The 26,108-nt window shown below is 44.2% G+C and overlaps 1 protein-coding gene across 1 annotated transcript in view; it reads left to right on the top strand.

Moving 5' to 3' along the window:
• The window catches only part of LOC8030317 (cGMP-dependent protein kinase, isozyme 1), a 361,630-nt gene that overhangs the window by 299,635 nt on the left and 35,887 nt on the right, over nucleotides 1-26,108 (top strand). Inside the window, exons 7-9 of the mRNA XM_042292539.1 lie at nucleotides 14,299-14,376; nucleotides 17,634-17,728; nucleotides 18,891-18,959. Of these exons, the coding sequence (XP_042148473.1) occupies nucleotides 14,299-14,376; nucleotides 17,634-17,728; nucleotides 18,891-18,959 (242 nt within the window). The remainder of the gene's footprint in view (nucleotides 1-14,298; nucleotides 14,377-17,633; nucleotides 17,729-18,890; nucleotides 18,960-26,108) is intronic.

Below are 26,108 nucleotides of genomic sequence, written 5' to 3'. Positions count from 1 at the left end.
TAATTATATGCACGGGACCCGTCACGCGCTGCGTTTCGTAAGCAGTCTGTGGTTAGAGTGGCACATAAAAGGCATAATACCAGGAAGATGAAGGTTTGGCATTCAACGACGGCGCGGGACACTCGAAGAGCTTTCCCAACATATGCGGCGGGCAAGTGTTCCAAAAGACGTCTTTAGCGCGTCGGAACGCGAAGGGAGGAACGCCAATCAAATGACCACATAGAGAACACGCAGGGAACACGCGAAGACGAGGCAACCAAGCACGCGCCGTCATCGGTTAAGGGCGGGGGAAACAGAAGAACGTGAAGGCATTTGGAGCGTAAATAAGCGCACGATGTGCGCAACGAGTAGACGAGCTTGCTGGCCGTATAAGGATGGTTTCATTTCAACTCAGTCTACTTTGTTTTTGTTGTGAAACGTTCTTTTGAAAAGGAAGTTGTTTCAAGCCGAGGCAATGAAGATGTTATCCAGACTAGTGGATGACTTAAAATTAACTGTTGGGCTAGTTGGTTAAGCATCTTAATTACAAAAGAAGCGCGAAAGACAAGGACAGAACAAAGAATGACTCATAGATTTGATTTGAGGAACTTCCGAAAGAAAAGGCAAGTTCTTGTTGAGGTGGAGCAGAAAGAATTGGTTCTGTTGGAAACGGACAAGACGGGGAAGTTTGCGGTAGTGCCAGTTTTTTTCTTCAAACAAAAACTTTAAGATGCAATGGGAGCGCTGTTCAAGCCTTGTAGTGAGAATATTTAAGAAAAAATCAGAAAGGATATTTTTGCCATTTTTAAGAAATGAAGATTTGATTCGGTGATAAAGAAAATTACTGACACAAAGAAAGGCGCTTCAGCTGTTAAGCTCTTACCGAAAGACCATAAACCTACTGCCCCGCTCCGTATTGTCATCAAAAAGAATGGGACTTGGCAGCTCTTTATTGTACAATTTCCTGCAAACTTGACTCAAAGCGCTCCCGGTTGGTAATGTCCTGTCCCTTCAGAATTCGGGAGAGTGGATTGGTCTCGTGGATGCTTTCCATTCCAGACCGTGTGCCTTGGCATTCCCTAGATATTAATTTCTTTATTGTGCTTTGGGCAGGTCTGTACTCCACAGTCGACAGCGTCAGTTGTTATATTATAACCTGGTTAGTTTTCAAGCTACTTCTGGCAATAATGTTGAAAGCTTCTTGTGTCTGCTGGAACTTTATCAAAGATTAACAGCAGTTGAGTTTGATAGGAACGTTTTCGCACAAAAACAAGGTAAAAATCGTAGGGGTGCAGGCGAGCTGGTAAATTTCATGTCATTTCATTTATTTGTCCCTCAGGGCCCGAAGGCATTACAGAGGGGAGTGGGCGGTATTAACCATGTTGAATTAACCTGAGACTGATGTTTCTTCTCTACCCCAGTCTCAGGTTAATTCAACATGGTTAAAAACAAGGTGTTGGTATTGGGTCCTGTTTGGCACCGTTGCTTTCTGAAACTTATTTAGCTCTTTTAGAACCGGTGGTGGTTTCAAACGTTCAGTCAGTGGTGTTGAATAGTGTAGGTACCAAGCGGTACGTCGACAATATTTTCATCTGCAGGTTTGAAGGACCGGATGTGTTCTGTTCGATTTCCTTTATGATTGATCAAGCGCTGGAACTCATCTTCACTAGTAAAATTTGAATTTCTGGCTGTATTCAGTTTTTAGATTAAAAGTTTTTCTCAATCCCAAGGATTGTGCTGGAGCTATGGCAAAGCTGCCCCGAAACCGGTGCTGCCATTTCAAAGTTGCCACCCGAAAGCAGTGAAAAGAGCAGTAGTATCCTCTCTTCTCATAAATCTTTTGGGCATGTCTTGTTTTCGCTGTGTTCATGAGAGTGGTACTTTTCAAATGTCACGACTGGTTGCTCCAGGTTATAGCTTGTCTCTCCAGTTTAGTGTGTTGAGGAGTGTTTTCTTTCATTTCGGTTCCGTTACGGTTCCCCGCAAAGAACCTGAGTAGTGTGCGTGCTTGTTTAGATTTTTTCCCCTCTTTTCTCACAACCTTATGGCCTTGCAGAGTGCCATGGTGTAAACGTTGTTTTTAGAAATAATTTTAAGTTAAGTAAGCTCACTCCTTTTTCGGGGGACAAGCATGGTTTCCAAATATTTATAACTATCCGGCAACTAATTGTGAGATGGCAGTAGTGTATGAAATTCCTTTGGCATGTGGGTTCTCGTATGTAGGTCAAACCGGCCGCTGCCTTAACGACTGGCTTTTAGAACATAAAAGAGCGGATAACTTCTCTTCGGTCAATTCTTAAATTGTAAGCCATGTCAGTGAGTGCAATAATTGTTACCCAGACTGGGCTGACGCGACCGTTGTTAGCAATGAAAAATATCTATTTAAGAGGGTTATTAAGGAGGCAATTAGGATTACGAGAGCCGAAAATTGTATTAGGAGGCCCTCGTTGACTTTGGATGAGGAGACACTGACGTTCTTGTCTCTGTAGTCTATTCTTTTTTTTTTTTTTCCAGCGGGATAATTTTTTTATTTTCTTCTTTATTTTTGTTATCACGAAATTGTACCAAACCGTTGTTTGGGGGCTAAGGTTTCTTTTGGGCCATGAGACACCACCGTTTTTGCGGGTGTAGTGTTGATGTATTCACCGGACGCTTAAGACTGCAGTCTTGCACGTGTCTTTTTGTTTGAGACCTTCAAATGTGGTGCCTGCCAATGACCAGGGGTTGTGCTCGTGCTATGTGAAGACAAGAAGGATGACTGTGTCACATTAAATCATTGTTGTGCTGGTTCTGGGACGGTGTTGTTCTTGTCCTTTTTAGATCCTTGTCTCTGCACATTTCTACTGTGATTCGTCACCAGCTCGCCTGCGTCTTTACTCTAATTTCTTTAAAACGTTCTTTGGCTAGTGTGTTCGGAATTTCGTGAAGCCCAGAAGTGAAGCCTGGATAAATGCGTGGCCGCAAGGCTCGACACTGATTGGTTAATGGGTGGGAGAGGAGGAGCGAGGCGCTCGACGCTGATTGGTGAATGGGGAAGTCACGTGACCGGAGGGGTAGGCGAGGAGGAGCTCGACCACCTCTGCGCACTGTGGAAGAGGAGTTCGAGATTATGGAAGACTCTGGAAAATCGCCAGGTTTATCGGCTTGATTAGCGGCAGTATTCATTCATTCTGGGAGCAACTATCAAGTGCACACATGGTACGCGTCGAACATTCTGACGAAGAGCGCCGTGAACGTATAGCGTCCAGCGTCTAAAAACTCAGAGCATCGCTAAACATTTGTGATGCTCGAACGTTTCACGTATGCGAATTGCAATTGAGTTATAAAAAACCAGATGCGAAAGTCATTTAAAAAAGACAGTGTTCCTGACACGGAATGTGTTACATGGCTAGCACCTAACCATATCCAGTTAGGTACCAGCAACGGAAGTCGACGACAGGCCAGCCAAACGCTAAGGCAGCGCTCGTCTTCTCGCTGGTTGCACACCAGTGCCAACCGAACATTTTCCTCGAGTGCCTCCGTCATACTCCCGACAGGGGTAAAACATCGCGTGTTCAGAGCGGCGCTCTGCTTTGTGAAACAAACGCTCTCCGGGCTTCCCAGAGGAATAGTGCAAAGAAGAACGACAGATGAGCTGAAAAAAAAGCAGGCCTATAGGCAACAACGGGTTGAGGTATATAGTTCTGAGTGTTTGATCCTCTTTTGCCGCGAGTTGCAGGGCGCCAGGGCTCTGCACGGCGCTGCCGCCTTCCAAATATCCTGTTTTGTGCACGCTTCGTCTACTGCATCTCGCACTCTGACAGGCTCTGAGAAAGTCACATTTACACCGCAACCGCAGAACATGGCACCCAGCAGTAAGACATCCACGGAGCGCTCAAGCACTTACCTTGCACGACGACAGAGTCGCTTCGTGCCATCCATATCCCACATGTGTACGCAATTTCTTCACACAAAGTGCATCAGATTCTGTGTTACTTGACACGCTAACAAAGCAAATGACTTTTATTTAAACTGTAAAAAAAAAATAATCACTCCTCAATAAACGTCTTAGTTCACTTTTCTGCAGAATATAAAGACAGCCATTCACGGTGAACGATGAACGGATTTCAGAAAATAACAAAGCTGAGGATACAATTAAATAAAAAAAATATGATGTGCGCATTGAAACGTCAAACTCATTATCTCCGCGCGCCTCGTCTCGTTTTTTTTTTATATTCTATTTGGAGTTTTCGTATTTCCTGGGATCCTCAAACTGTTCGCCGTCATTGGCTGTTTCCGTGATCGACAGGAAAGTGAACCCACATGAGTGCAAGGGATGAAACGCATAGAATTCTCGATTATACTCTGTTTCACCTTATGATGTACCGAAGGAAAGGCTACAAGCGCGAGCTCCTTGCTCTAGGGCACATGTAGGCAGTACAAGCTCTCGTGCATTAAGGGAAGCTGTCAACGCTATGAGCTTGCGCTTCTATCCTACCCTGCGGTACAACATAAGGTGAAACGGAATATAGATTATGTAAAGTGTTAGCACCGAGACGTTTCAATGGTGCGCCCTCACGGTTTCCACTCCCGACGTCACGGCCAGGATTTGCGTCACCGTGAACAGGCGATTGGGAAGACATTATCAGTGTCCAGGAAGCTATGATTTGGCCAATCGCAAACTTCGACCACAGCGACGCCTTTTGGTGGTGCACGTCGTTAATAACTCCAGTGGATCCTACTCTGTACAACGAGCAGAAAAAATAGGCGTCTGCACATTATAAAAAATGAAGGCTTTCCCCGCATATGCACTGAGCAGATCCGTCTGACCGTGTTAAATTTGACGACGTAGTTCTCTTGGTGAAAAATATGAGAGCACAAACTTGTCAAAGTCAACGCGTCGAATGCGTTCTTAGACGACAGAGTTGGCGGGTTTGCGACGTCAGGAACTTATGGCGCCATCTTGGGTAGCGGCATCGAGCGGACAACAGAGTGCGTCGTCTGCAGGGTGTCAAAACAAAACGCAAGCAAAGCCTAATAACAAAAGAAAAAAGTGACAGCGGTTTACAACTCCCTTTAACGCCGAATTAGAGCGCAGCTCTTGAGGAGGAGGAGGGAAGGGTACTGAGGGGGTCACGTGACCTTGGAGGGGAGTCACGTGACCCCCTTCCCCGAGGTCCTCCCGAAAGAACCCGAGGTCTTCCCGAGATTCCTGGGGGGGGGGGGGGGGGGGGGGGGGTCGCGGTTACGCCGACGCCGACGCCGCTCAAGCCGGAAACGGGCGCCTAAGAGCTGCGCTCTAAAAACAATATTCCTGGGCGGAACAAAAACGTAATCCAGACGTTATTTGATATTTTGTTCCCGGGTAAAACCGGAAACGTTCCTTATCAGTTTTCGGTAATAAGTGAGCTAGGTCCACTGGACAAAACACGTTTTCCCAGAGTGCCTAGATGAGGAGTTACGTCTTCCAAGAATTACGAGTGTATTGACAGTTTGGGAAGAATGAAATTGGGACAGTACACTTTAGCGCAAGCAGCCCTTGGTGTTCCATTCACACAGGTCATCGTGGAGCGGACATTTTCGGTCTCGAGTTCATTTATCAAAACAGAAGTCTCGCAGTTCACCGAGCACGCTTGATGACTTGTTGCTTCTAAGATCATGCTCAGTGCCTGGGGCTGTTCTTCCACGCGGTGCCGTTTACCCCGATGCTTTCATTTTCGATCGCTGCAATTCAAGCACACTTGCTAGAAAGTTTTAATTACCTATTTTTTGTTTTAAAAAAGCGTTTGGATTTCTTCTTTATTTTGGTTCCGAATTTTCTTTGCCCGCAATCGCAAAATATTGCGAACCGTAATGGACCATCATTTTTTTTTTTTCGTTCCAGAGCAGAATCGCAACGGATCATATTTTCATGGAACTAAACTAAAATCAGAACAACCAACAATAAAAATACATTTCGTTCCTACGCCCTGGTCGTCTGCTCGCTGCGCCTTTCGGGAGATGGCGCCACAAGTTTGTGGGAGCGCAAGTTCGTCTGCTTCTATAGCGGGTAGACTTTAAGGCATCCATACTCCGTTTTACCTTTATAGCACCGACTGGAGCGGATGCTACTAGCCATCAGAGGCAATCCAAGGCTGTCTGACTGCTACGTGACCTTCGAGAGGGGGCGCGGTGTCGGGCGAGGAGCGCATCACGTGCTACGTTCACAGAGCTGGACTGGCTGATATGGCGCATAGCATTCGCTGCAATTGGACGTAAGGTGAAACGGTCTATGTATAGCATTGATATCTTCCCACTATCCTTTCAATCGGAACGAATCAGAGCTCGGCAGCCACCGCAACTCCTGCGCAAGAAGCAGGCGACTTGCTCTCCGCATAGCGTCGCTTCCTGGATTACAGAGAGTTTCCAACAACTCGCTCGGGGTCACGTGGTTTAGGGGCCGCATTTACAATACGAACTGCGAGGAGGTGACGAAAGTGTCGATCGTCTGCTAACGCCTCCGCCTTTCCCCTTGCTTTCCTCCTCGCCACGCAGAAACGCCGCGCACGCGCACTTGCCACCACTTGCCGAAGGAAGTGTCCGCCATTAAATTGTAAACGCTCCCATGGCCTTGCCTTCAATCCAGGCTCTCTAATGTCGCTAACCTGATGGTCTGCTCGCCTTTCACTTTAGCAAGTGTGTTGCTCTCTTATTTTACATGAAGAGAGTTACACCTTGAAATTTCACAAGGTAAAACTGACCTAATCAGTGAGGGCACATTCGGTGAAAGTTAGAGCCTTCCATGTTTTGTTTTTTTTACAGCGTAAGATTTGTTGGAGCCACCCTATATTTTAGGCTTGAACTTGACTTGGCCCGAAACGTAAATCGTTCAAAATGACAGGGGTTAAGGCGGGCTATTTTTCTGCAAAGAACCTTTTTCATTACATTTTATATATTTGTTTTTAAAGACTCGCAAATCGCAACTAGAGCAATTTTGCTTCAAATTGAGCACTACGTGATGTCGAACAACCATAAGTGCACAGGTATGTATGTATAAGTTATCTGGTGTTGGGATATTATTTATGGTAATATTTAGTAAAATATATTTTTTGCTTTAACTTTATTCTAATCTAAAATGTTTAAATCGTGTTGTTCTTTTCACTTTTAATTCATCGAACCTTTTACTGATTTTGTATATAGTGTAGATTAACCAACTATAAATATGGCTTCGCATTTTTGGTTATAAAACCCCTCTTAGTTCAGTCGCTGAACCTTCGGATCCGGGCACTGGCTTCGCCGCCGAGTTCCTATTGCAGAATCGTAAAACGTCTACTTCGCCACTGATCAACGCTCTACTTTTATTGTTTAGTAATTTTTCATGTTTTTTTTTTTTTCTTTTGGGGGGCACTTTTTTGGTTTATTTTTTCTTATGCTTGCTATTCGAGCTATTTTTCTGACATAAAAATAAAAAAATATTTTTGTCTTTCTCAACACCCAAGTGGACTCTTTACCAAACACACTCTTTCCTAAGTAGTCTGTAAACTTTTGTTTAAAATTCAATTTATAGCTGTATACCCATAGAACGATACCAAAGCACTCCTCGACAAAATGAAAAACTCTCTTACCGTTAAACTAATATTCTCCCCTAGAAGGTTTTGACTGGCCAGTTTGTGTAACAAAGGCTCTTAAATAACGGTGAAGTTCTTCCCATTTACGTGCCTTTGGGGCCACTTATGTTTCTGAAAGTGGAAGTACCTCCTTGTTGTTATTCTTCTTTGTTCTTTCTCCGGGAGTTTCAAAACCAATCTCCTTAAGAGGCAATGCAATTATTCCAGGAATGTCATCAGCTTTCTTTATTTTTTCTCTTGCTTTGATTCTGGTATAAGTATTAATAAAAAAGATAAGCAAGCTACGTGATGAAACTTCCGAGGTAAGAACCGACACAATTGAGAAACGCAAGAGGGAGCTGAGCAGCAACCTCAATTTTGTGTACTCGGTAAAAAGTGAATTCAGTTTTTTTGCTAGTTTGTTAAGTTTTTAATGCGCTCTTTACAGTTTTCCAACTGCATAAATATATGCTTTTACTAAGACTTATTCTAGCGGAAGCCCTTGTGTTGTTTCTAAAATAAAAAAATAAAAAATGAACAACATGCGACAGGTGGACTGGTCTTTGAAAGAATGTGGCGCAGCTACAGAGAAAGAGAAGGACGAGGTGATTTTAATAAATGGGCGACCCTGTCAAACTACGTGTACTGAGCATATTCCTAATTTACTTTATAGGAAATTGCACGACTTCTTAAGCCTGAATTACTGCAGAACCTTCAATCGGCTTTGTGCGCTCGAATGTATAAGGATACGAAGCTAATTTCACGTATCATCTATCATCAGCATATGCGGTAAAAAATTGAGGCGCGTAATATGCTCTATGTTTTTTTTTTCTGGTCTCCATCTAAATAAATTTTCTATTCATTTAATAAACGTATAGTATTGAGGTAATAAAAATTTCAAGGCCTCCAAAGCAAGTACTGTTTGCTTGCACTTTTATTCTACTGGTTAACTTCCCTTCCTATCCAAATAACTAAATCGATAGGACCCCAACCCGCTTCAGCATTGTGTTGTTCTTTGGATGAGGTTCCCCCAAAAGCGTATACTTCAAATCTGCAAAAACCTAAATAAGGTATCCGAAGTCGAAACTCTCGAAAAATAAGTTGTCCCCGCACAAAGCTGACTTTAAGCTTGTCTCCCACTGCTAATAAGTAATCGTTTTCCTACTCTCATAAATGTTCTATGACAAATATGTTCACTGCCGCTAAAACAGATTGTTCTGCAGACGCCTACTGTTGCTTCCGAAGCATTTGGTGTCATCAAAGCGAGCAATATTCGGACATGTTCGTATAGGTTATACAACAAACAATTATACCAAAACTATATCTTGAAACATATTGTAATGTCAACCCAGAAGCTACGATTTCTTTCATAAATAAATTAAAAAATATAATCGCTTACTTACCTCACCATAAATAAAAAAAATGACTAGGCTGCGATGCAACTTGTTTGGCAAGGCTAGAAAACTGGTACTTACTAAGTAGGAAAGTAAATAAAAAAGCGTCAACGTCCCCTCTCTTTTGTGTTACTAACACTAATAGGCTTCTTACACCGGACGTCACTTCCAGTTAGAATTGAAATTGAAGCCAACATTGTCGTTTGCTATCAGTGCCTTGGCGCCATGTGGGAGTTATCGGCGTCTTATTGCGGCAGCAGTTGTGCCCTACAGTCGAAGGGCCGTCTTTGTCCAACCATATTTCAGAATATTTTCTTGTCCTAGTCAATCGCAAAGAGGTTCCTCACCTGACACGAAGTGCAGTCCACAGACCCTTAATTCAGGTATGAAGCTCTTCTGACGAGATCATAGAGTTCATATAATAATCTAGAGCGAAAGATGCCATGCATTTGGCCGCATCGGAACGGCGGGTCATAGAAGCGGACATCAGCGGTCCCATGTTGGCGGTCCCGATGTGTCCATATCAATGACGACGCATTAATAATAATAATAATAATAATAATAATAATAATATTTATTTCCACTTAAAGAAATGGTGGAGCAAAAGGGGAAAAGTTTCATTAAGAAGCTCAACTAGCCCTCAGCCCCATCGGCGCAAAGATGCAGCAAACTATCCCGTGTAAGTTCTGTGCCTTATTATTTGCTCTTTTACTGTGCAGAAAATTACCGGAATCGCGCATGGACGAAATTAAATAAAGTTGACAAGCACTCAAGCACTTTCAACTTGTCGCGGCAAAACAAACACGCCTAACCCTTCGTCTGCTTTCTTTCTCCGGTCTTTTTGCCGCTTTCTTTGTCGTTCTTTCTCTCAAGACCGAGGACGTTAGCGCCCAGGATTCGTCGCGTTCTGCTCCCGTCTTTACCCGCCCAGTCGAGGTTCTGCCGGCGTATCCGTAAGGGCCATTCATAACGCGGGCGAACCGATTGCTCGAACGTCACCTTGCCCATATTCCTAATAATTTCCGAAATTATAAAAAAAAAAAAAAAAATACTGCTGGCCGTAACTTCGTTGTCGCCAACTTTTAGGGTTGAAATAATTATTTACGGCAAAACTGACCTTTTTAAAGCGCGAGTGGGTGGACAAACGACAGTGCCAACACGGCCCCAAAGCGCACAGAACATTAGCAAAACAGCGACGAAAATATGCCTTCAACATGGATTCCAGCGGGTTCCGGTGAGATTTATGAACCTGTAGTAGCGTTACATCGTGGTCTCGTGCAAGAATCCCATTGAAAATGTATAGTGTGAGAGAAGTACTTAATGTCTGTGTTTTCTTAGCACTGAGAAATGTGCGCTTTAACACTGACAAATCAGATAATGATGAGTATGCATAAGGATTTGGAAGAAATGGGGTGTTTGTAATTTATCACTTTTTCAAGAAATTTTGTAATATATAATTCAATGACGAACCATATTTGTAACTTGTAACATAATTAGGGCTGGGCAATTGATCGATTAACTTACCGATTAATCTATTAACGCTTTAATCGCAATTAACATTTAACCGCCCAATCGGTAAAATGTCTACGAACCAAAAAAAGGTAAAAGTCAAACGCTTTACTCAAGCAGGCAGGGACGAGGGCACCTGTCTTAAGGTGAAACTTTAAGTGAAATTTTAAACTAAAATAAACTGTGGGGGCAAGACCTGTAATTCCAGACAAGTGCAGAACGTTACACGTATACCGGCCACCTGAATGTCGTGTGAGTGTCCGTTTAGCGCAGCAGTGACTATTGGAAACAATCAAAGGAGGTCGCTTTTGCCGGAAAATATCAGCGAAGCGCTTTGTCTCGTGCAGCTGAAGTAATAATCGTGCGTCTTTGATCCATCCTCAACTGGACATCGAGGTTGATTCATAACCAAACTTATATATTGCTCCGTTTATCACATATTCATCAAAAGCAACAAAAAAACTTAATTTCAGATATTTTTAAGTTATTATGCATGGAAATCAAATATTCCGATTAGTCGATTAATTAATCGATTAAAATGTGGCAACTACTTGGGTTAAATATGTTTAATCACAGTCCAGCCTTAAACATAATTGTAATTCATTATCAAGCTGTCAGCTATGTCGAGGCACTATACGGGGAGCCAAGTAAGTGTTCCAATGCGTCTAATTGTCGCATGGGAACGCAAAGGGGGGGCACGCCAATCAAAGGACAACACGGGGAACGCGTAGATAACTCGTAATGACAAGGCGGGGTGAAACTCGCGTCATTATTGGTTGAAGTCGGAGGGGCATAAACAAACGCACGCGGGCTCATTTAGGGGGTAAACAAACGCGCACGAGGTGCGCACGAAGCAGACGAGCTTGCGGTCGAACCGCAGCCGACACTATGCGAAGCGCAAGTTCGTCTGCTTCTTGCATGGCGGTTGCAATGATGTTAGAATGCCGAGCTCTTATTGGCTGATTAAAAAAAAAATAGTGGGTAGACATCGAGGCATTTAGCGTTGACGTCTACCTACTATCTTTCCAGTCAAAGCCAATCATAGTTCGGTGTCCTTCTGACGTCAGCGCAACTTCTACGCAAGAAGCGGACGACTTGCTCGCCGCATACGATCCGACGGAGCCAATCAGGTAACGCCGAAAATGCATCGTCACGGCGCTCGCTGTGTTTGTGCGTTCGCTATCATCGACTAAACCAATCGCGCGCAGTGATTGCGCCGCCATCCTTCTCTGGTGCCGCGATTGGTTTAGCCACGGTGATATCGAGTCCGCAAAAAGAAAACGAGCGCCGGAACGATGCCCATTTGGCTGGCTAAATCGGGTCGTACATTCGGCTGAGGTCAGACCTAAAGCGGAACACCTATTCCTTCTCGGAACCAGGCAAGCGAAATTCTATTTAGATATTTACTTATTTAGGTATTTATTTTACTTTCAGGGCATAAGCATTGCCGATAGGGGAAGTGGGTACACGTAAGTTGAAACGGAATAGAGCGCGTGGGGGAAAAATGATAAGCATTGGTTGGATAATCGGACAGTCTAGGATGCTTTTAAAGAAAAAGTGATTTGTGATTGAGACCGTGGAAGGAGGATGATTGTTCCAGTCACAGTCTGTAGATGGTATGAAAGGGTGGTGAAAGACTGGGGCGAGCAAATGGAATGCCAACGCTTTATGAGTAGTCGAGCCCAGGTGAAACATCAAAAGGAGTTGTGATAAGCCTACAGCGAAGCGTGACGTTGGTGTAATAAATTTTATAAAATAAAGTTATCCGGTTTGTATTTCTACGGGTCGATGAATCAGGGACAGAGGGAGATTAGATTTTAGAGTAGTTAACGCTGGCTGTTTGATGCGATTTTAAAAATATAAATTTGACGATCTGGTATGCGTAGCTTCGAGTGGATCAATTCATATTTGCTGACAAGAGTTCCAAATGAACGAAGCATATTCTGGCCAGGATACTACGAGGGTTTGTATAAAAATAATTTTAAAAATTGAGAAGCAAAATTAAAGTTTGTTTTGATAAAGCCTACCATGCGATTAGCATTGTTAGCACTGTAGTCGATGTGCGTCACATAATAGATTAGATGTAAGATGAACTCTTAGTTACTTGTAAACAAAATCCGATTCAAAGGTACAACTGTTAAGAGTATAATGGGGCTCAGCTGAAACACAACACTCTCATAACTTTACATTAATTACTGTTAAGGAGCATTGACCACAAGTTGCACCACTCAGAAGGATTATTAATATAATTTTGTAGTAGATTTAAATAAGGGTCATTAGTAATCCCGTCATAAATAGCGCATTCGACTGCAAATAGGGACATTTTTAAAGATACATGGTAGGGTAAGTCATTGATGTAAATGAGAAACAGTAACGGACCAACGTATTGAACTAAACGCTGGGGCACACCTGATGTTACAAATCAGATAGCAGAGTTTGAATTATTAATGTTGACGGATTGTTTATGGTTCGTTAAAAAGACTCGGTTCATATAAGCACAGTCGGATCAATATTTTGTTGACTAAGTTTGCCTAAGACCGAGGTATGGTGCGCTTTATCAAACGCTTTAGAGTAATAAAAAAATATGCCATCTACCTGAGAGCCACTATCAATGATATAATAAAGGTCATGCGTGAATGATGCTACCTGTGTTCACATTAAACTTATTTGCGAAATCGATGTTGAGAAAGGCAAAATAAGCGTCTTTTTTTTTTCTTTATTTTAGAAAGGTCTAGACGCCAACTCCCAAATTATTTAAGCAAGGCACTGAAAGTGTTGCACAGCTCCTTTAAGTTGTCGCGACTAGGTCTGTCTTCCATTTCGTCGACTGGAAGACAATACTGCAGACCCTGAAGTGTGTGTGTGTGTGTGTGTGGGGGGGGGGGGGGGCGGGTGGGTGTCCTTCTTGGATTCCCCCCCCCCCCTTTTTTTGGGGGGTCCCCAGTATTGTTAGATAAACTAAAAATAAAAACGCGAGCGTAGAAAAGCAGCCTCGTCCTAAAGGTGTTCGACGCTCTAGCGCGTGGCACTTACCCCTGCTGAACTTCGTTAATCGCTGATGTTCCGGATTCAACTGCCGATCGCCTTCCGTCACGAGAGCTTAATCTATTTTCGATCATAGCTTGCTTCTCCCTTAGTTTAATCATATAACTGATTATTACTGCCTGCCCTTCCTCAAATTTCATTGACCGTGTGTTTAGATATTGTGGTAGGCTCAGCATTACATCGATCTGTATGCACTGTGCTTCAGGCATGAGTCCAGGGTTCACTTCGACGTAGCCAAATGGTAGCCGTAGTTTCAAAACACCGAAGCACTGGTATGCAATACGTAGTGTCGTTTGTGGGTATGGGAACACAATGAGCGAAACGTCGTTTGTTTTTCTAGAATGCGAAGAAAGAACTGAACCAAGCTGTATGAGCAAGAACGAAGAACAGTTAGCCATCCGCATGGTGTAGCTGTTCCCATGACCGCTACGAGGGTTAACATTATTCCCAGCGCTTTTGTTGAAGATGGAAGCCGTTTGCGATGGCAATGGGGATGGCTTGGCGATACTCTTTAACTGGAAAGTACTGACAAATCATTTGTTGATTTGCTCGAGGGTTACCGGGGTCGACGATGCAATCACGCTTGCTCCCGAGCGCTTTAGTGTAGCGCGTCACTCTTCAAGAAAAGCAGAAAGAATCTGTGCATGAGCAAAGGTGGAGAGGTGTTAACCGTTCACATGGTGTAGCTCTACCCTGGACCCCTACATTACCATTGACGTTAATAAAAAAAATTAACTCTAAACGCCGGCAGCATAGAACATTCCAGTAAACATAGGTGCTAACATACGGTTTTCTTTTTCTCGCAGGATTTTTATCCGGCGGGGGTGTACATCATCAGGCAAGGAACGTCAGGAGACACTTTCTTCATAATCAGCCACGGAAGTGTAAGTTCCCCTTCTCCTTGTCTTTGTTGTAATGGTTCTAGTGCCCTGTTCTGTTTAGGATATATTCCATCGAAACATATTGCCAGCGACCTTGATCTTTCAAGTTCTATCATGCAGTATTTAAGAAGCAATCTTTGAAATTTATTTACTATCATCAGACAATCGTTTCGGGAGTGAAGAACGAATTGTTGTTATTCCCCCGCAAAATTTAAGGGGAAAATTGGCGTAACAAAACTCGACATCACGTGACGTCAGGTAACATGACGACATGGTACGACTTGACACCATGACTTGACACTTTGACGCCACATTACGGGACCTGGCGTCATGCCACGTGGTCTCATGATTAAAGTCGCATTGCCAAGTCATAGTGTCACGCGATATAACAACGTCACGTGACACCCATTTCCTCGCTAAATTTAGTTTGGAAATTTACGGACGAGCAAATTTCTGGAAGTCAGGGGCTCCGTTTGCTATAGCAGCCCTGCATTAGCAAACAAAACAAATCATATAAATTCCTAACGTACGCCTCGCAAGCACCACCGTAGCTCATATTTCTTCGGAATAGTTGCGCCGATGAAAAACTTGATTGGGGCTCCCCGTCACTTCCCCGCGAAATTCTTTAAAAAACGTTTTTCTTTTTTTTTTTAATCTTCGCGTTACGCTCGTTGCGAAAAATATGTTTTGACAGTGACCCGCCCAAGCCGCGACGCTGAAGAGCTGTCACGCGCCCATCAAAAGATCCTACGCTTTCCTCGACATACTCCGCCTCGCGTTGAGATGGCGAAGGAGACACTTCTTGACGTTAATTGTGTTTCTGAAACTGGCGTGGACGCGAAGAGGCTTTTAAAGGAATCCTCCACGAGGACGGGTTCCCCCGAGAGAACCCTGGCCTAAGTGGTGCCCTGAAAACATATCCGGGCCCCCGAATAAGTTGGAAGAGTCAACAAAATAACGAAGTTAGTCGCCGCTAGGTCTTGGAGTATACAATTACAGTGGAAAAAAACCTTCCCTCCGTGAATGTGTTTACTTGTGAGAGCTTTTTTCTATATGTCATGGTCTTACTCTGTGGGCTTCAATTTCTTTACTAGTTATTTGAGACAAAAGGACTACGACGTATTTCACAAAACACAATTTATTGTTCTCTTGAGCGGGAAAGCTTTATGGTCCCAGTTAAAATAGTATTCAGCACGATCTAAATTTACTTTGTACTTTGCAATAAAGCTTATCACAAGCTGAATTTCCAATCTACTTATTTCAGAAACGTTTCAAGTTTACTTCGTACACATAAATTTCGGAGAACTTAAGAGCTATTGCGGTAGTACCTTTTCGAGATAATGTAATTGTAATAACTCTATTTTAATTTGCACCTAACAATACCTCAAATTAATTAATTTGAAAAAAATAGGGAAGTGATGTGTATATTCACTTGAACATAAAAAGTCATTTTCACAGTATTACCATTACGTTTCTGAGGTAATTTAATGGCACTTACTATAATTCGTTTGTGATTAAAAATAGCCTTAATTAATTACGTTAAGAAATTTTAAGGGACGTAATAATTAGTCTAGTCTTAACCACAAAATAAACAAAATTTGCCCATTTCATTAATTCTTTACCATTCAATGCAAATTTCACTGGCAAGCTTTGTGCCACGACATTTAAAACAGTAAACAACATGAAAAAAAAATATTTTACAGAAATATTTGCCTGAACAGCCTCATCTTCAGAGCCGTTTCTATGCATCTCATGGGTAAAGAGAAATTACGTAGGCGCCACAAATTTTGTGCTAGCCCATTCATGCGGGTATTCGAGACAAAGTAATCTTCTCTCTATATCTACACAGCTATGGCTGTGTAGATGAATTGCGTCGATAAATTGAGGCCTCCATCAGTCCCCTTGTTTCGCGCAGTTCTTGGCAACGCCTTGCATTTTTCCCCAACAGCAAATAAATGTGCTGTTACGATGCGTTCAAGCGTTGTTTGTTATTCTTATTTATTTTTCAAACACTTTTAAAATGACTTTAAATTTGGGAATCTTACGTACCAAACCAGCAAAGGCATCTTTCACGCCCCAGCTTGGGGGGGGGGGGGGGGGGGGAGGAGGGGGGGGGTATTGATTGTTAATATCGATCACCTTGGGATCTTTTGACGTGCAACCCAAATCTCGGTTACGCGGCACCTTCTCCACAACAAGCTTCTATCAGATTGTGGGCACTTCTGCCGGGAGTCGAACTCGTCACCTGACGATCCATAAACCGGCCTTTGAGTGCTGAGGCGACATTTTTCGGTAACCTTTTTTCTGAAAATATTACACTTATCCTGCCTCCTTTTAAACAGTACTGACATTTCCAATGGTTATCACCTAGCCAAAATGTATCTAGTGATTCTTGTCACTGAGCTGAGAAAGTATGCGCAGCCCAAAATATTTAGCACAGAGGAGATTATGATGATCCGGCGATACAAAGAGGGCAGCACGCAGTAGGAAGTTATTGGACCATTCTAAAAACAGTACGAATGATAGTGCCGCCGTTGAATTCCGTAGGGCCACTCCATGTCTTACAGAGTACCGTAATGGCCATTATAGAAATAAACGCAAGATGAACAACAAAGAGATAACTGAGGAATCGAGCACGTAAGTAGTACAACTTTACTGACAAAACAAATAATATCCCGACACGAACTCGACTACCGTTCTCCTGTCCTTGTCGCGTGCTCATTATGCTTTCCTAAACCCCTGCAGCTGACATTTCTACTTTTAGAGCGCAGCACTTAGGCGCAAGTTTCTGGCTTGAGCGGCGTCGGCGTTGGCATCGCCGTCGGCGTAACCGCGCGGTGCATCATGGGAAACGTCCCATAATGCAACGCCCGGGACCGTCGTGACGTTACGAGGGTGACGTTTCGGCATCTTGCCGAAACGTCACCGCGTTGCATTATGGGACGTTTCTCATAGTGCACCGAGCGGGAGGGAGGAGGAGGGGAAGTTGGAGGAGGAGGAGAGAGGAGGGGAGGAGGAGGAGGGAGGAGGGGATGAGGAGGAGGGATGAAGATGAGAGGAGGGTGAGGAGGCGAAGAGCACGGGAGGAGTAGGTGGGGAGGGAGGATGAGAGGGTACAGATGAGGAAGAGGGGCATATCGTACCCTCCGTACCCTCCCCTCCTCCTCCTCAACAGCTGCGCTCTAATTCGGCATTACATGGAGTTGTAAATGTCTTTCTTTTTTTGTTTTCTTACAACACCCATTTTGCTTGTCACGCAGGTGAAGGTCACCAAGCGGATCGAAGGTACCAACCAGGAAGAAGAAATTAGGATCCTCAATCGCGGAGACTACTTTGGAGAGCAAGCACTGCTCAGGCGAGTGGGCACGTTCGATGGAGCCTATCGTCGCGTACACTCGACACGCCACACTGCCTGGTGTAAACTGTACGCAAGTTTCCAGTGTGTCACTCAGCACCACCTTCTAGACTACAAGACCGCATGTGCTGGTTCTTCTACGGCACGCATTGGAGGCCAATGCTACTTTGGACACGACTCGTCTCCTCATTGATTCGGCACGAATCCCAACCGAACCCTGACGCAGCATTCGTGACCAATCACCACCCCGCACTAGCCTCCAGCTGGTGACGTAAAAAAATCGAGCACTACGGCCTGGTGATATAAGAGTTGTTGCTCTCAGCCACAGATATGGCTGAAAGCAACAACTCGTTAACGTCGTTACCGTGGATGACGTTTCTCATTAGTTCAATGGACCCCTTGCAAAACACCATAAGGCAACATCGGCGGTCGCCATTTCTTGGGCACCAAGCGTGGGATTGGAATCAAGTTCAGGCCGAACTCTGAAATAGAACTCGTTCTTGATACGAACCGAGTTCAAAGCAGACCTCCCATCCAATACGTGATCAAAGCGCGTGCTAAAACAATGGCGGAATCCGATAATTGGCTCGGTAGCTACCAAATGGCGCGTACTTTTGAAAAGGCGCCTACTTTTTCGTGCATATCTCTCCCATAAAACATACGCTTTACGGAAACCCTGTCTGATAGTCGATCCCTTGAAAAGGTGTGAAACATTAGGGTATAGAAGGAACGTGCTTTGACGTCCCATTGATTCTGTCGTTCTGACTTAAAATATTGCATACTTATTTAAATCGTTCACGAGCTTAATTAAGCTCGTATCTCTAAAAAAAAGGCCATAAATATTGCGCTAACTACAATTTTTTCGAGATGCCAGACAGCAGGTGATTAAAAGACTGTCATGAAACAAGGTGCCCGTTTAGACGCAAGACCACCACAGTGGCAGTTGATGTGACGTCAATGCCAGAGGTCATTTCCAATCTTTTAAGCGTGATGCCTCCGAATGCATTTTTTTCCTCGCCCGCTGTAAAGTGAGAGTCGATCTTGTGCCCTTTGTTTTCTGTGCACCACGTGGTTCTGGCCGCGCAGCACTTTGGCATCGTTCCTTCCGTAACGGTCTGCTTAACCGGACGCATTTGTGAAATTTCTCTCTTTACGTGCGCAGAGAAGACAAGCGGACAGCGAATGTAGTCTCTCTGGACCCCGGAGTGGAATGCCTCGCTCTGGACAGGGAGTGAGTATGCCTCGTTTTCGAAACGACCGTTGATCCACCCAGCGTCGATTCCGATTATGGCATTGTCCCTTTTCCTTCGCGAATGCACTCGGACCAATATCACTTTTCGACTCGAAGATCGATACCACAAACAGATCGCATCAATGCCGTGCCTTTAAAGCACCACGCGACCATGCACTCTCATAAATCCCCGAGTGCATACCGCAGCGCAATGCACTTGGAACCCCAATCGTTGCCATTTCCTTCATATCCTCAACCAATCGGGTGGGCGGTCTTTAATATGCTCCGAAATTCGTGCGGTGTCTGTGACGAGGTGATGCAAGCCTTTCTTTGACAAAAACAGCATGAGCACTAAACTTGTAAAACAAGACAGACTTGTAAAAAGAGACACAAGAAACAAAGCAGGTACAGACACAGCGCTGACTCGCTAGCGATTGAACGGAGCCAATGAAGCAGAGCCAAACGTACACCGTCACGACGCTCGAGGGGCATTAGTCCTTGTGCGTTTCCTAACACCGGACAAGCCAATCACGTATGAAGAAGAGCATGATTACGGCGGTGCATTCACTATGCGTGATAAGAGGTTTATCCGGTTATAGCAAAGTCAATTACTAGGAGTTTTTGAGTCAAATAACCGGGAAGGAACACGGCCATAAGTTTTAGACCGTCTACATGCCGAGCCTAGTAAAATGAAACAGATGTATTGAATGTAACTTTTTTTATGTAACGGAAATAATGGAATGAAACGCAATTATGAAGTGGAACACATTTATTTTGTAAGTACCCTATTCATGGCACTACATATTTATGTATATTATTCATAAAGTTTAACAGGATCCGCGATATTGATTCATGGTCGGAATCGTCGAGCGTGCTGTGTCGCCGCGTTCGTTCGTGAATGACAGTATTTCTCGTCGTCTTCGTTTTTGCTCAATTGGACGAGCAGTCCATCAATGCCCACAAGCACTAACCCTCGCCTCTGTTTCCTCTGCCGCCCACAAACAGAGAATTATTTTAATGCGAAAGCATTAACAGGTCCCGTGGAGAGAACCGGCGTTATCAGCTCCAGAAGCCGTGCAAAACGGCACCTAAACTCCCTTCTCTTATGGAGCGAAGCCTGTCGTCTGTAGCAGAGATTTGATGGATAGGCTCCCATTGGCTGTCGCGCGTCATAGTTTCAAGGAACGAGGCCCCCATTGGCTGGCGCACGTCATAGTTTCAAGGAACGCCACCCCATGGCGCCGCAGGCCCCGCGCTGGTAAAACGAACGCGGTGGCGCGCTCTCGGCCGCTTCTGCTCCTCTCAACGCCGACGAACATGGCGGCGCCTCAAGCATCTACATTATCGGGGGCCGCACCCTCGGCAGTAGCGAAACCTGCCCGTCCACGCGAGTACACCGCAGACGAACTAAGGGAGCGGAATAACGCAAAACAGCAAGCGTGGAGGCAGGCAGCGAAATCCACCATCGTTGTCAAGTCTACGAATCCAAGGCGGGCGGAACGAGCATCGGCGAAACACGCTATAGGAGACAGAACAAAGCCATTCGAAAGCGTGAGGCACAAGCGGATCGCTATTCAAAGCGTCTCAGGCGGCAAGAGAACGAAGCCCTTGGAGTTTCATGCTTTCGCATTCATAACTCTTAAGAAGTGCTTAAGTTTTTTCGGATTTTTTTATTTGCTTCATATGTATGTAGGTGTTAGATACCATGAAAATCCCCGAGATGCTTGTTTGAGATGGGTTGTGGTCGGCGCGGGCGGTAGGGCAAAGGTAGACGGTTTGGCTCTTGAATGTCTAGAGTCACATCGGTTGAATTCGGTTCATGCGCGTTCAAATCTCGAGGGTTCGTGTTGGTTGGAGGTGTACGGCAAAATATTCGTTTGAATCGTATTTGTTAAAGGAATTCGTCTTTCCGAGAAACCGCATGGGTAGGTGGTCTGTTGAGCGTTGAGGGTATGAGTATCACTAGTATCGTTTGTATTGGGGAGATATTCCAGATGAGTCGGCTTCAGGCGGTCGACAAAAACATTTTCTTGACGCCAGTTGAAATCAATGATGGAGGTTTTCGCTCGCCTTGAAATTATTTTGTGAGGCCCAGAGTAGGTTGTTGTAAAGATCTCTTGACGCCGTCTTTTTGCAGAAAGATGTGGCTGCAGTTGTCGAGATCGTTTGATTCGTATACTGTGTTTCAATTTTGAATGTGCGGTGGCATAGGCCGGAGGTTTGTCATCGTCGCTCGCACCTGATATATGTACGTCATATGATCAAGAGCTGGGACCTCGGGTCCAGACTCCAAAAAATTACAGGGAAGCAGATCGATGGTCGAGGCAATTTGTAGAAACCACAGGGGTGATTATATATGAACGCGATAGCATTTATTGTGGCACACAGCCAAATTTGGCGGGGAGACTGAATTGGTGCGTAGATTGCGATGTCAATTATTCCGCTAAAATTAGCGGGAAACTCCCCGATAAATTTTGTTGCGATTGGTTAGCGCCACCCTGCTGACCAATCGCAGCAGGCGGCGATGTCCCGGTCACTTCGTCCCGCCTCGTCCCGCCGTCTCGCACAGCCCCCCTGGGCGAGCTCAAGGAAGACCTCTAGGAAGACCTCAAGGCCACGTCGAGGACGACATCTAGGGCAACCTCTAGGACGACTTTAAGGTTGATCTCAAGTGCGACCTCAAGGACGACATTTACGACGACGTCCTAGAGGACGACCTCTAGGACGACGTCAAGATCGCCAGGTCCTTTGAAATGGGTGCGAATATGAAGGAGTGCGTACTGCCGCTCCGCATACGCGCGCCGCAATGGGGTACAAGCACAGCGTTCTAAAATTGTCTGCAGCGCATACCTACTGCGCATCAGGAGACCAGATAATACACAGCTGAAAATCGTTTGTAGTAGATTAATAATGCTATCTCTCTAAAAATTCTCCTGGTAGGCGAAGAGTTAAATTATATACAAGCTCGACTGAGCTGTGTTTGAGATCATTTTTCAATGCTCCTCAAATCCAAGGAAGACAATGGACAAGTTTGACAAGGACAAAATTTTTCCCGCTAAATTTAGCGGCAAAACTTACCCGCTAAGTTTTGTAGTTTTGTGGGAAAATGTTCGCAAAATTTCCCCGTTAACTTTAGAGGGAAAATTTCGATGCTAAATTTAGCGGGAAAATTTTTGTTAAATTTCACGCTAAATCTTGTGGGGAAATTTTCGCTAAATCTAGCGGGAAATCTAACGAAAATCTCCCGCTAAATGGAAGCAAAGCGGGTGAAGAGGAGGGGAGGGTACAGAGGGGGAGGAGGAGCGGCATACCCTCCCCCTCCGTACACTCCCCTCCTCCTCCTCAAAAGCTGCACTCTGATTCGGCGTTACAAAGGATTGTAAATTTCTGATTTTTTTTTAATAGAGCAAAGTTGTATTTGATACTCTACCCGACATAGCAGCTGCTTAGTAGCTTTCTTTCGATCTGAGTGTGTGACCAAGGGATTTTCAGAGCTTAACTACGCGCCCCTGTGTGTTTTGTTGAAGTCCAGCTCCCAGACGCTTAAGATTTCTTACCATCACTCAGAATTAGCATTAACAGGCTTCTATGCATGAAAGAGTCCTTTATACGTAAGAAAACGCATTCCTTTAAATCAGCTTGCAGATTTGGCAAATCAATGGTATGGGTGCCTATGCAGAATAAAACGCCGGAAAAGATTAGCAAGTAATATTTCAGTAATAGGCGAGTGCATTCACTTACGATGTATATCTTGAATAAAAGCGTGAGCTCTTCTTTTGAATTGTCAAAACTTCGGTCAGTAATTAGATAAATATTTATCGTAATCAAAATTTGAGTGTACGCTTGAGACCGGCACGGGAGGACGTTACTTGAAAATATGCCAGCTACTAAGCCGGCCCCTGAAAACTTTTTTTTTTTTTTTTTTTTTTTGGCATTGTGAAATATTAGGTAAAAGGTACGTAAAAACAAATCACCTGCTCACATGATAGAGCCGAAGGCAAATGCACTAAATCTATAAATCTTCAAAAGGATTCAATACACGAGACGAGGCCTTACTGCAAAAACGACATGGAGACGCGATGATAATCCTAACATATATCGCACTTGGGCATCACCATCAGCTAGAAAATTTGCGCACTGCCTCGGAATGCTCATGTTGTATTTTATTCCCTTGACCGTAACTTTATAGCTCTGTGCTTCATCAGTCATTCTCTATAACTTTTCATTAGTCTACCCTACCATTGTGAGACTGCTCCATACTAGACAACTTCACAATCTGAGCGGTTAATGCCGTCTGCTTGGCTAGTGTTGCGAAGGCTGCATTTCACCAAGAAATGGCACTCTTTCTATAAATGGCTTCCACGTTGCGTGATTGCACTATGCTCGTGAGTATTCTTTTTTTTTTTTTTTTTTGCCGAGAAAAAACAAATTTGGTGGTGGGAAATATATGCTGCACAGGGTGCGCGTTCAGCAGTAAGGCTACCACAGTGGCAGCTGGTATGTCATCAGTGCAAGCCATGTATCTGAGAGAAACGAATTAGTCTTGCTTTGTGGGGTTTCGTGAAGAACGCTCCACAATGCATGTAAAGGAATGCCACACGCTCCCACCGTAAAGAATGGCGGGAGCTTGTAGCATTACAAAAAACACATTTTCTGGCATAAGGTCTTATGGAAAAGAAAATATTTTTCGGGTTCACGCTATTTCGTTTGTGTTTTAGATACGGCTCCGAAAAAACCTTTACAACACAGTATGTTTAAAAAATTACAATCCTTTTGTTTTTTAACTTGAAGCTTCTTTTTTCATTGCACAATCATTCTTGAATCTCATTTTGCACCCGATAACTGGAAGGTTTAAACAGAATACGGTGGTAGTCGAAGCTGAACCCCCTGTCAGACTCGGAGCAGCCGCCAACGTCTCGTTAATAGGCATAGCTTCTCAGGCTCTGAAAAGACTCTCAGCGAAACGTCGATCACTCTCTGAGAGTCTGAGGCCACCAAAATTTTTCTTTTTGCGTACAGTTTGAAATATAATTTTGATATTCGTGATCTTAGAGGCCGGGGAAAGGCAGGGGTTTTCCCGGAAATTGAAATTAGGGGGGTGTTTAAATATTTAGGGGGAGGGAGGGGGGGGAGTTAGGGGGGGGGGCGGTGCATTGAGAATATAGAAGTCGTTGCGAATTGAGGGGTGCCTTCAGAAAAACAAGGGGGAGAGTACACCCCGTAGGGAAATCACTGGATAAGAAAGATTGAAATAATTATCTCTTTCTTTAATACAGAATCGCTTTAGTTTTTCTTTGGCGAGAAACGCATTCAGTAGGATGGCACGTCACCCAAATCTATACGGGTGGCTTACTCAGAAGGGATCCGATATTCCGAGCCGGAAGTGTGTCAGGCAAAACCACCCTATGGTGAGGTATATTTACGATGCATAAGTTTCCTTACACGCACCCCTTCGGTTGAGACATTGTCACGTCAAAATGCTTCACCTGTAGTGTAGTATAATCCACAGTTGTACGCCCTTTAAGCTACGTCTGTGTCTTGTGGGCTCGCGTGACAAGCAAGCTTATTGAAAGTAAAACGTAGGCCTTTCTGTAAGATGTCTCCTGACATTTGTGGCATTGAAAATATATAAAAAAGAAAGTATCCAAAGTTATCCTACTCGGTGCGCATGCTGACAAAATATTAATCTCTCGACTGCAAATTTTAGTGTATGCAAACGTTGTTCAAAAGAGCTAAACAAAAAACTCTCTTCGCGTTGTATTCAAACCTGCAGCTGCTCCAAACTAAAATTGGCTTCTCCTTCCTCCCTCTTTCTCCCGGTTGTGCGGCGAACATACCGTTGGAATAAAGTGTATCTTAAGACTCGCTAACGCACCGCAAAAACTAAAAATATTCTACTGTTTCACGACATTCCAAACTTCTTCTAGGTGTCTCGAGAAAGAAAAGGATAACGTTTCTGATTTAAATTCATCAATTGTGATAGTGAAAGTGCCTCGCTAAGGACTGATTGGAGGCAACAACCACGATATCTAAAATGATAACGCGCAAGCGACCAATAACACGTTTCCAGTCTCTTTTTCAAAGGTACATATATTGACAAATATGTGATTATCTGGAATCCGGTAAGAGATAAGCCGATTTACAGACTTTGGCGGCTTTATGCTTTGGTTACTCATGCGGTGGCAACTTCATGTCAAAGCCTGCATAAAGATGTAAAAGTTTATATATACCACATTGTATTTGTGACCGTACGAAAAATTTGCAGCAGATTCTGGCGAAAACGTGGAACTCGGAAAGAAATTCGGCGTGGGTTCCGCTAGGGTTTCAAACGCGTGTATAACAGAGACAAACTAAAAAAAAAAAAAACTGCGAAAAATAGATAGCCGCCAATTGGTCTATAAAACACACCTGTACGGATCAGCCCGAGCTATTGTTAAGGATATTTATATGTCCAACATTTACGATGGCTGTGGTATGGCATGACACGAGGTGCTTTGGAAGCCTGTCAGACGGGCGAAACAGGTCACCGCCATAAAACAGAAAGAAGGAGCGGCCGGCAAAACAGAAGTTCCGATAATAACGCAATGCAACGGCAGCGGCCATTCTCCAAACCACATTACGCGAAATGTGTTTCGGGGAATGGCCACGACGGTGGCATGGCGTTGATCTCGGAGTTTCCAGTTTGCCTTCAACACGTCCTCTATCGTTTACCGCAGCCGAGCATTAGCAATCTAATGTTATCGCGGCGAAGTGAAAGGCTTTTCCTTTCTATAATTAAGGTTATGTATCTGCTTACTACTATAGCGCATGATGCCCATGTTTCTTTGGTGAGTGCACTAACGCAATACACAAACAAACCAAAAAAAAACGCAATACACATACTTTTAATTCAACTAAGTGTTTATGTACCGGCCCCTACTAACATATCATCAAGGCTCTGTTACAAGGTCCGCTTCAACTCGGCTACGCAGATGTAACACGACGTAAGCTAAGCCACGTGGTTCTCAAACCGGTTCGACTCAGTACACTCCAGCGAAAAGTAAAAGCTTTGCCGGTACTTCTCAGCAGTCCATCGGTTGTGGCGTGCGACGCGCTCATGATGTTCAGTCCAGTCCTCGACCTGCTCGTGGATCTCGTCGAGGAAGGGCG

The sequence above is a fragment of the Ixodes scapularis genome, unplaced genomic scaffold (assembly GCF_016920785.2).
Source record: "Ixodes scapularis isolate PalLabHiFi unplaced genomic scaffold, ASM1692078v2 PGA_scaffold3__209_contigs__length_174095766, whole genome shotgun sequence".
NCBI lineage: Eukaryota > Metazoa > Arthropoda > Arachnida > Ixodida > Ixodidae > Ixodes > Ixodes scapularis.
This window is presented reverse-complemented; position numbering and strand designations above follow the sequence as displayed.